The 12,686-nt window shown below is 38.1% G+C and overlaps 1 protein-coding gene across 1 annotated transcript in view; it reads left to right on the top strand.

The window, feature by feature from the left end:
* The first annotated feature begins 12,307 nt into the window (after window positions 1-12,307).
* Window positions 12,308-12,686, top strand: part of LOC144357768 (uncharacterized) — a 45,449-nt gene continuing 45,070 nt past the window's right edge. Inside the window, exon 1 of the mRNA XM_085505689.1 lies at window positions 12,308-12,515. Within this exon, the coding sequence (XP_085361815.1) occupies window positions 12,495-12,515 (21 nt within the window). The 5' untranslated portion in view covers window positions 12,308-12,494. The remainder of the gene's footprint in view (window positions 12,516-12,686) is intronic.

Genomic DNA, 12,686 nt, shown 5'->3' with positions numbered 1-12,686 from the left:
TCTTAAATAATATATCATTTCAGAAAATGCGGTGTGAATGCAAATACATCATTTTTAATATTATTGTTTGATGGTGTGGTGGGTGGAAATACAATGGATTGTGGTTCATAAATACATTGAACACATTCAAATTAAAGTACACACCTGAGTAGTCGTTCGATGAAACCATACTGTTTGTGTGTGCACTGATTGCATTGGTACGTAAACAACAAACAACCACTGTATGTATATCCGTATTGTTTTCGTCAAACGAATACTGTTGTAGAACCGCAAACGAAATAGTTTCAGGTACAGATAAATAAAGCATCAAAAATCATAATTAAACAACAATATAAAAGAAATATATATATCATGCTTAAATTTTATAATTGATTCTATCGGCGCGTAGAATGTATTTTAAAGATCTCATACAAAAATTATGTAAGTTATGACACGAACTAACGGGCCGTTATGGTGACTTTTTATATTCCAGAACATGATTTGCCAATCATTGGTAAATTTAATTTGTCTGTGTCTTATTTATGTATATCTGGAAACTAATGGAAATGTAATATCGTGTAAGTTGACCTTTGATTTGTTCCGTCAATTTTCTCATAACACAGTATCTTAATTAATTAATTATTAATTGGTAACCTTTAACTGAATCTGTCACGTTAGATTACAATTTTACTTATGAGTGTACATTGTATTTTCAATCACACAACAATATCGGGGCAGAAGACCTTCTCAATTAAACTTTGTAATAAATAAATTTTGTAATTACTCTGCTATTATCGAAAAACTGTCAATGAAAGATACAATTATTGCATATGTCTTTGTCACACACAATGTAATATTACCGTAATTGGTATAGTACAGGTGTGATGGTTCAAATACCAAAATGGCAACAGTAACAGAAGACTTCCCTGGCGGCGATGATAAAATACGCACACGGAGTCAACAGATAAGGTTTCACCTGGTACTGGTATTATTGTACTCTGCAAAGATCAAGTACTATAACACGGTAAAACTCCACTACTCCAATGACTAGATACTTAAACTCCAATACAATTCAACGAGATCTCCGATCTGATCTCAGTATTGAACAACTCCCCTATATATACCCACACTGTCTATAAATAGACCATTACATCAGCATACATAATGAGTCTGGAACTTACTACAAATTTCTAGAATGTTCCATTACCTTCTATTGCCTCTTACAGTGTTCTATTACCTATTCAACCAGTTTCTAAAAATTCCACCCAGACACAGTACGGTTCTAGAACATTCTCAGTCACTCGGAAGTGGTAAACAAGTCGTATGCGACATGCCTCCCCTCTCAAGAATATTATAACATACAATATTACATGACTAGCAACGACGTCAATAATACGAATACGATAACATTTTCAAATAAAACAATAATACAATATATCAAATCGAACTGAGTACATAAATTCGAAAATCACATACAGTAGAATATAATAAAATATGAAATACAGTCATAAACGAACAACATTCTACTATACTGTTCAAAAGTTCAGGTAGTCAGGTAGGTGACGTCTTCTGCTCAACATACAACTTTAACATATTTACATGATACGTCTTCACTTTGTCACCTACCCTCACTCGATAATCGTTTTCGCCTATTATCTGCTCCACCACATAAGGACCCTTCCACTGCATCAATAGCTTGTTGTTGTCAGTTGGCAGCAAAATTAACACCTTATCTCCTTCCTTAAGCACTTGTTTCTTCGTTTTACGATCATAGTAACACTTGTATCGGTTCTATGCCTTTTGTAATTCCTTTCGAGCAATCTCTAATGTCTGTTCTAACCGATCTCTCAACTCAAACACATACTGGTAACTATTAACTATCTCAGGAGTATCGCTCTCTTCGGTCCATAACTCTTTAAGGATCTTCATTGGGCCTCTAACCGTTCGACCATATAACAGCTCAAATGGGGAAAAACCAGTTGACTCCTGTGGTACCTCTCTATATGCGAAGAGTAAAGCACTAATATACCGATGCCATTGCCTTGGTTGTTCATGGCACAACCGCTTTAACATCTTCTTCAAAGTACCATTAAACTTTTCCACCAGTCCATTACAAATGGGGTGATAGAGCGTAGACGTCAGTCTCTTAATGCTGAGCAATCTTGATACTTCTTGCATACATTCTGACACAAACTGAGTCCCAATGTCACTTAGTACTTCTTCTGGAACCCCCAATCGGCTATAAAAGTCAATCAACGCCTCAGCTACAGTCTCTGTATCTATATTTTTAAGTGGAACAGCCTCTGGATACCGTGTAGCATAGTCCACCATAGTTAAGATGTATCGATGACCCCCATCACTGGCTGGTGTAATTGGTCCAACCAAATCTATAGCCACACACTTGAATGGCATATCAATTAAAGGCATCTTACCTAACGGGGCCTTCACAACTGATCCCTTTGAAACAGTCTTCTGGCACACATCACACGATCTACAAAAACTGGTAACATCTTGATGTAGCCCAGGCCAATAAAAGCTAGTCACAATCCGGTCTTCTGTCTTCTTTATCCCCATGTGTCCACCAAATATTGAATCATGGGCAATCTCCATAACACGAGTCCTCGACATTTCGGCACAACCACTTGACGTACCGTCTTGCCTCCTGGAACTGAACGATCCCAATACACACGATACAGCAAGCCTCCATATACCTGGAACTCGGTTGTATGGTGCCCTCTCACTTCTGGTTCTCTCTTATTATAATATTTCTTCAACGATGTGTCTGCTTGCTGCATCTCGATTAATTTGTTTTTTGTAACATGTGCTCCAGTCTTTACATCACACACTTTGAGCGGCTTCACCTTACCAGATTTCTTCGCTTGCGCTCTGGTTGTTACTGCTCCACTCACATTCCACACTGGATCCCGGTCATCTGGTGGTCTTGCTCCGGGCACATTCCCAACAATTAACTCATAGATTGGGTCCTGCACACATAATGCTTCAACCGTGCCTCTCAAATATGGCATATCAATTTCCACCATGGCGACTGGAACCCTTCTTACAGTACGATCAACCATCAACATATGACCCATCTTTTTTGTATACTGGTCATCTGGTACCAAGCTCTTCTTGACTATAATGCCATTACACCCCGTGTCTCTCAACATGGTCACAACTGTGTCACCAAGCTTCCCTTGACCCACAGGCAAAGTCCTGTCCTCCACAACGCCACTCTGTTCCATACATGCACCATTGACAACCTTTAACTGCTCCCCCGATGCTAACAACAAATGGTCCTTCTCAATCATTTTAGGCACATCACTGGTAATTTGAACAGCACAGCTAGCACTGATATTAGACTCCTCTTTAACCACTGCAGCTGCACCAGTAGTAGTGCTGGGTTTGACACTCTTTCTTTCTTGGCCCTTGTGTTGTCCACTACGGCAGAACTTAGCCACATGTCCTACGGCACCACACTGAAGGCACTGTTCACCTTTGTCATGGTTGACATCAGTAACGCGGGATGGACATTGTGCTTCTCGATGACCAACACCCTGACATACATAACACCGGATACTACTACCCTGTCCCACATCAGTATTTCTAATGGCAGTCTTATTATCGTTACGCCTCACCTGGTCCTTTGTGGATAACTGTCGACCATGTGCCACTAGGTACTGCTTTGCTATTACTGCCAACTCATCTAAATCTTTGGGTGCTCTTTCTTTAAGATAAACTGCAAGATCTTTTGTACAGGCACCAATAAACTGCTCCTTCACCATCAAGTCGGTAACACCATCATATGTTGCTGCAGTGCCTGACAACTCAACCCATTTAGCAAAATAATTCTTAAGCCGCACAATTAACTGGTCAGGACTCTCGGAACTTTCAGGTTTAATTTCACGGAATCGCTTCCTGTACCATCCTCTGTGAAATCGTATCTTGTCAACAGCGCCACCTGCACACGATCATAGTCAACTGCATCAGTGTCGGACATCCTGGAATATACTTCCAGTGCTCTACCAGTCAACAGCACACTCAATTTTGTGGCCCATCCATTTCTATGCCAACTCGCATTCGTTGCAAACCTCTCAAACTGCAATAAATAACTATCAAGTTCGTCCTTACCATCAACAAATGCAGGCAACTTTGGTGACTGTGCATCACTGACCACATTTCGTTGACCGCCAAAATCAGCCTGTTGGAGCCCCGGCATTGCTGCTTGCAGCTCTAATTTCCTCAACTCAAATTCTCGTTCCTTTTCTCACTGTTCTGCTTCCATTCGCAATTTCTCTCTTTTGCCTGCTTCCGCTTCCAGCCGTAACTTTTCCTTTCTTTCCTCAATCTCCCTTTCCGCTTCCAGCCATAACTTTTCCTTTCTTTCCTCAATCTCCATTTTCCTCACCTCTGCTTCTATTTCCATTTTTGCCCTTCTCTCTTCCCTCACGGCTTGTCTGTCAGCCCGCTAAGAACTCAGTTGCTCCAAAATAAATTTCCTTTTGTCTTCTCCAGTCATTCCCAGTTCATCCGCCCATTCCATCAACTCTTGTTTCGACATATCTTTTATCTCGCTGGCCATGTTGTCTTCTATATGTCTTCACTGTTCCCGGACGAGCCCCCAGATGTCACACACAACGTAATATTACCGTAATTGGTATAGTACAGGTGTGATGGTTCAAATACCAAAATGGCAACAGTAACAGAAGACTTCCCTGGCGGCGATGATAAAATACGCACACGGAGCCAATAGATGAGGTTTCAACTGGTACTGGTATTATTATACTCTGCAAAGATCAAGTACTATAACACGGTAAAACTCCACTACTCCAATGACTAGATACTTAAACTCCAATACAATTCAACAAGATCTCCGATCTGATCTCAGTACTGAACAACTCCCCTATATATACCCACACTGTCTATAAATAGACCATTACATCAGCATACATAATGAGTCTGGAACTTACTACAAATTTCTAGAATGTTCCATTACCTTCTATTGCCTCCTACAGTGTTTTATTACCTATTCAACCAGTTTCTAAAAATTCCACCCAGACACAGTACGGTTCTAGAACATTCTCAGTCACACGGAAGTGGTAAACCACAGGGAGCCCAGGAACTATAATCAACTGCAATACGCAGTCTCTATGAGCGGGGGGGGGGGGCTATCGGCTGGTATCTTGTGTAAGAAATAGACAAGGGATGAAGGCTCCAGCCAGCTCACATTTTTTAAACTTGAAAAAACAGACGAAAAAAATAAAAAATTAAATCTAAAAAAAATACCAGGTTGAAGAATATTAGTTGCTCCTTCGAATTTCGCCAAAGCCTTACCTACATTTTACCGATATCTGCAGAATAAATCAAGAAAACTACACAAATTTACTCCATTTAGGAATTCCTAACGGTTTGCCCGAACGCACGGCATAGTTGGAGGCGTGACCTGTTCAGCATTTGTCAACAACCGATCACAAGACTGGTTACGAACCAGTTGAGCAAGGCTAACCGAGTCGTGACCTCGATGTGGTTCGTAACCAGTCTTGTGATTGGTTGTTGACAAATGCTGAACAGGTCACGCCTCCAACTATGCCGTGCGTTCGGGAAAACCGTTAGGAATTCCTAAATGGAGTAAATTTGTGTAGTTTTCTTGATTTATTCTGCAGATATCGGTAAAATGTAGGTAGGGCTTTGGCGAAATTTGAAGAAGCAACTAATATTCTTCAACCTGGTATTTTTGTTATATTTTATTTTTCATTCTTTTCGTCTGTTTTTTCGAGTTTAAAAAATGTGAGCTGGCTGGAGCCTTCATCCCTTGTCTATTTCTTACACTAGATACCAGCCGATACCCCCCCCCCCCCCCCCGCTCATAGAGACTCCGTATTACAGTTGATTATAGTTCCTGGGCTCCCTGTGGGTAAACAAGTCGTATGCGACAGTCTTAATGCATTTATTTAAACGTGATAGATAACATTCGGGGTATTTTGCAACCTAGTAACATAAAGTATTTGTAATATGTACGAACCAATGTTACGCATCGAGAAAAGCATATAGTACAGATTTTACTAACTGAATATAGGCGTTTGTGTTGCTCAGGTGATCTTGGCACAAACGTCGATATGTTAATTACCAAAGGCGTGTATATGCCGGGCTGGGTAGAGTGGAGTGAGATAAAGATGTAAGAAATCCAATAAGGAGGGCGTAGGGGTATGTTTGCTTCCAATTCGTAAAAATCTTGCAATTCAGAAGATGTGATTTTGATGTCATATCATCGATATATCTGAATTTGACATTCAGTTTGTTTGTACTTTTTATTGACAAGGAAAACAATCACGTGATCACTAAAACTTGAATGTATAAAATATAATCACGATACGATTCGAAATGAATTATTAAAAGTTTACATGCATTCATAGCTTAGATTAGCATGTAATTATGACACTTCATTATGCATATGTAATTAGAGCAAACAATCAAAATCTAAGAATAACTTGAAATAATTATATCAGTGTATAGTATGTGTAATTATAACAGTTTACTAATTATAGAACACTTTGCATATCGCTGTCCTATGTAATTGGGTGGTATTGATTACGATACTAAGATACAAGGTAATGAAGTATACATTTCATTGATCAGACATTTAAATTTTGATAAAATGATTATGTAGTTGTATGGAAACTACGCCCATTGTTATAATGCCAGGCACATTAGCAAGATAGTAATACCAATAGGTAGTGGCTTACATTTTTCTAAGATGGTTAGCCACATAAATTTTTCATATGCACATGTTTTAATATCATAAGTATGATTACCAACTTTTTTCTTTAAAATATAATATTTATATAATATATGTGTATAGCATTTATATGTTTTCGACACAGTTTATATTCATATACCGGTAGTACTGTACATTATTACATATGTACTGCAGTTTATTTTGATTCGTCCCTGAAATCAAAATCGGTATTTCACAACCCATATGCAAATGAGGTCCGAGAGCAAACAAAGTAGTCCCTTCAGGAGTACAGTTTTTCGGAATAAACAATATTTAGAAGTACGATATTTTCCCTTTGGGGTACATGAATATACTTGCCGAGTGACATGAAATTTGAACAAGAGTAATGGTATTTTTAGGCAGTCACTTATTTTGGCCCAAACTAATTTGCATATCACCCATGCAATAATGTTTTCGGTATTTTCACGGTCGATATGCAAATGAACATGGTATTTTCATTGGCTACCGAACTATTTTTATTTTGTAAACACATTTTCGTCTGCTATTTTTATCCAGTTCAAATCGTTCAACAACATTTTTGGCATGTCATGTGTACATCACATGGAATACTACGATTGGGAGAACTTAATGTATGTTGATCACCTGGAAACTGAGTTTTATAAACCTTGAAGGGCTCTCAGAAGATCCACCAGCAGTAAAATCAGCGATTACTATGCAGCCGCAACCATCAGCATCGAGATACCAGGTTTCTGCTGGCGACGTTGCGGCGTTACTCAGTTCCAAATAAAAATTACCAACGCCAAAAGAGCAACATTTTAACCGGTAATCAAGACTCAGTCAATCCACGACCAGCAAGCAACATCACACACGAAGGTGTAGCGTGCAGCCACAGTCCATCAACGAAGGACAGTGGTGCAGCTAAGCGACAACCGCTGTCGACGAAAGTCATCCCGTCTGTGGAGTACCGCAGTTGCACGGCATGTTTGCCAATGCACAATTCTGTGGCGGAACTTTTAACTTCAACATAAACTTTGTATCATAGTCGTCCAGTTCAAGTTCTGGTTCTGCCGTGGTCCCAACTAAACGTCAACGAGTTATTTATTCGGACAGTGACTCAGATTAGACGTCTGATTATTTTAATTTCAAACAAACAGTGACACGCGTTCTCCGGGCGCGTTCTACACTGACACGCGCTGCTAGGGCGTAACACTTATATTGGAACATATTAATGGGCAATGGGGTTCCCCGACCTAAATTCCATCCCGGTTTGCACGTTCTTTCTTTAATACAAAATAATCAAGTATGGAACATATGTAATAATAACAGAACCCCACACCCTCCTCGTGGCTTTCGTTGCGTATGGAAGTTATTTTCACTCGAGATGCGGTGTATTCTGCTGTACTTTCACTCGCTTCGCTCGTGAAAGTACGGCCGCAGGATACACCGCATCACTCGTGAAAATAACTTCCATACGCAACGAAAGCCACGGGGAGGGTGTGGGGTTCTGTCATAGTATTCAACGAATAGAAATGCTTATCCATATGCAAACAATCGAAATAGTTATTGTAAATAACCGCATATATATAAGATTTTACGTATTGTTATCTTAATAACAGATCATGGCGAAACTATGGGGGATTCCATTACGAAGGGTAAAGATTATGACAATGATTCATCTGTATATGCCAACATTCACAAGGATCAATATGTAGATACGAGGGGTAATTATTACGACAATCCACTATATGATGTGAGTAAATTCATAGTATTTACCTGAGCAGCCACTGGTGAGTTTATTATTATATGGAAACAACTATTTCAATGAACTGGGTTTAATAGGCTCAAATTTAGACTCACTCAAAGAATTACATAAATATCAATTTCTCAAGAATTGTCTGTCAATTATTTGATCTTAGTTAATTAGTATATAGGTGAAGAATAATTTATATATATGTCAACTTATCTCAAAGAAGATTTCCCGATTTGGTTCACATTGGTGGAGCACAACACATATGAAAATGAGTTTAAATGTCGTATTTCGGTAAAAGTCCGTGCAACGCCAAAGACTGTTACCTGACGCAGCCTAAAGTAGCTGTTATTTCGAATAAACGTGCGAGATAAGATGATGAATATATAACGAAAATTTGATGAGTTTTAGGAGGTTTTAGGCAGCCTCATCTCAGTTTGTTTGCTTTCATAGCGAACTGTTTTAAATAACTCCTTTTTTGTATTGAATGATAATGGGCAAATGATCTGACAAAACATCGTCGATCGGCCAGAGAAGTGGGGCTGTGAATCATAGAAGAGTTCTAACAGTAGCATATATCGGTTTTCGATAGCTGTAAGGATAAATAACAAGCAGCAGATATTAAAACTAAAATGTCGATCCAATTTTTGGCAAATAATTACTATAAATTTTTAACCTATTAAATGGTTTTATCACAAACACATATCAATTTGTAATACACACAAATAAAAAAAAAACAGATGTGCGTCAATTCAAAATAAAATCGGTGCACCTACGTGGTACGCTAATTTGAAATGAATTGATTATCGAGGCAATTGAAAAGTCGATCCCGTGTACATATAACATCAGCCAATTATGTATCATAGTAGGTCACTTGTTGCATCCCATCACAAATCACTTGTTTAGCTCAGTCAGTGAAGTGAACATGAATTTGCTGCTCAAAATGACCATTTTTTTAAATAATGCTTGTGAAAACAATCTCATTTGTATAGCGATTCTAAAAATATACGCTATTTAATATCCATTTTCGTTATTAACCCTCTTGCTTCATTACGAGTGTTGGTGTTACCGCGTGCATAATATCAATTGTTTTGTATACACAAAATTCAATAAAGAATATATTTTATTATATAATGAATTCAATGACAAATAATTAATTATATAAAAGGACACTGTGGCGAATATCCTCAATTAAAAATTACAGTATTCACAAATGACAAATGATATTATGATACATGGTATATGACTGGTTTAATATATAAGTGGTTTGTGAATTAAAACACACCTGTCGACAATGAGGGTTATGAGTGAATCATACGTGATATTCATTTTATAGTAAATTTTACAGGGACCGACAAACACGTCTAAAAAATCAAATATTATTGGAGCGAAAAAAAAAGATAATATCTCAATGTAAGTACTATGACGTTTCAATACAGCAAAGTTAAATAGTGAGGTTGATTTTTTTATCATTGAGGAAAATTATTTATAGTCTCTGAGTGCTAGGGTACACTTAATAGTAGATGAAACCATATTTCACAACTAGTTACAATTTTTACTAACTGATCCTTGAAATGTTTTCAAATGTATACTGCTGCCCACGCGTTCATGTCTATTTAATAGAATCTAAGTTTATTTATTAATAACCGTATTATTCTTGTTAAATAATGTTCATGACAGATGTGCAGTATGCTGCAGTTGGTTTTGTAATATTAGTAGTGTTGGTTATCTTAGTACGGATCATCGTTTTGACCATCGCCAATCAACAGGAAACCCTCAATGCTGAGATGTGGTTAGTGAATAATCAAATCTCACTGGCAGTTTCACGAGGCACTCGTTGCAAAGTTGCAATGGCAATGAAGGAGACAAGAAGTCTGAATAAAAGTTCAGTGTACGTCAACAAGTTCATTCCATGGAAAATGTGCACAGCGATATTATTTTATCTTAGTTGGTTAGAATAGTTAAATGTTTAAGTAAATTATTGTGACTCTCAAATTAAAACCCTAAATACGCTAAAATGTACATATCGGGAAGGAATATAATAAATAATCATTAAAATCTATTCACAGAGTGCGTTAATGTCTTCATCAATATCTTCAGATTATTTCCCTGTGTCCTGTACAAGCTCATCAGCGTCCTGAATTTCCTCAATATCATCGAATAATTCATCTGAATCCAACATCACCTTCCTCAATACCTTCTTAACATTATTCTATATCTTTCAGACACCCTCCATTGAGTCCATTAAACATGTTCCTCGTGACTGTCAAATACAACCAGGTTCTTTTGCCATCTACAAGTCCCACAACACCATTTTCAATCTATGATTTCGGTCAACAAAGGTATCAGGTGAGACTGGAAAACATGTTCTCAGAATACGTAACAATATGTGCCGCCTTTCATTGGTGTGTAAAATTGCCAAAAACTAATCCTGAGATGCAGGGTTACCATAGACATAAGAGGAGACGAGAAAACGACCGTTTTAGCATGAGGGTTTATTGTATGATAGATTATTTACTGGTTATGTAATTTATTGCATCAGATCCGCAATTTGCAAATTCCATTATATACATGTGTGATGTGGAACAGAGAAATGTGTATTGAACTAGCCTCGGCGAGCGAGAATAGCCATCTAAATGGAAATAATTCAGCATGAATAACCATCAAACAGGAATACTGTGACAGTGGAAGAAAGTTGCTATCTACTCAACTGGGAAGACTGGAAATTGCCGCCCTTAATGAAATCTTTTTAAACAAGTTTGACGGTATATGTTGAGGATGAACAATACAGAAAATAAATCCATTATTATGCTCTAGAAACATGCTATTGGTGTGAGTTCTGTGTGGGTGGCCACACATCGATGAAGGTGTAAGAAAGTAAAGCAGCCCACATGGTGCACGTTTTATGTTGATGGCCTCATGTTGACTGTGGTGTAGGAATGTATAACCATCCATGGTGTGAGTTTTGTGTGGGTGGTCACACAATAAATTTGGTGTAGGAAAGTGAAACCCCTATATAGTTGAGTTTTGTGTGGATGGACCCACATTGATTGCGGTGTAGAAACGTCTAGCCACTTGCAAGGTGCGAGTTGTATGTTGATGTACCTTCATTAATTGCGGTGTGGAAAAGTGGAACCACCCCAATTGTTTTGAGATTTGCAATGTAGGACAATTTAGCCAGGCCCACGTATGTTAGTTTGTGGAGATGGCTCTCATTGATTGTGGTGTAGGAAAGTTTTGTGATGATGCCCGGCCAACCACCACCCCCTGCCTTGCATTGTGACACCCTTGTCTCGTATTCTGTTTTTACGTGCGGTAAAATAAGAGTTAAGAGATATATACTGCTTAGCAATACGTAACAGTTTAGTTGACGTATTAGGTCAAGTATGTCTGGAACTTTGCCAAGGGTCGCTCATAAAACATGATTGGTTTATGTGAATAGCAGACCTGTTCCAAAGTAGACGATTTTCATTCAAATCCAAAGACGATGTTTTCATTGGGTGTAGAAAGCATTTGATAACGCTCGTTACCCTATGGATCTTTGCCTTTGTCTAAGACTCTTGAAAATACATTGATTTGTTTGCTGAAATAAATTTAAAAGAATGCAGTACCATTGCCGATCGGCATCAGATGTTGAATTGCGAAAGCGAGTCAGTGCAAAGGAGTTAAAAGTTAAAAGTTAATAGTCGACTAGATGTAATTCTTCCGCGTTGTTTTTCATGTAGTGAGTGTTCTTTGTTTACACTGTCTCGTGTTAGTGGTAACTAATCTCAATGAAGGTATTCTGGCTCATATACGTATGATGTAATCGTATACACAATACACATTTACTGTAGTTGCTAGGGAGTATATTATATTGATGGTTTAGTCTGTGTCAGTGTAAATCAGATGGAAATGGTTGAAATCACATTTACCCAGAAGTTGGGTTGTGTGCACAATACCTACACGTTTATGAAAACTATCCCTGTGTTGAATTGGGGGCGAAAGAAACCCGTATGTTTCTCCGGCGGTTAAATACCACGTGATATTTAAAATATGAACATGTTGAAGAATAAGGTATGTGACGTATGATTAGCAACTTGAATTCCGTTCATATTCATGTGAATGTTGTTCATATGCCATGTTAGTATGTATATCGGGAACTCCCTTTCTACCAGTTTATAGAAATGTACTGCACCACTGTGGTATGTGTATATTGTGTTGTATCGACGCCATAGTGTTTGTTTT

This window comes from Saccoglossus kowalevskii, chromosome 11 (assembly GCF_978046115.1).
Source record: "Saccoglossus kowalevskii chromosome 11, keSacKowa6.1, whole genome shotgun sequence".
Classification (NCBI taxonomy): Eukaryota; Metazoa; Hemichordata; class Enteropneusta; family Harrimaniidae; genus Saccoglossus; species Saccoglossus kowalevskii.
The sequence above is the reverse complement of the archived record's forward strand: the minus strand, read 5'-3'. Positions and strand labels throughout refer to the sequence as shown.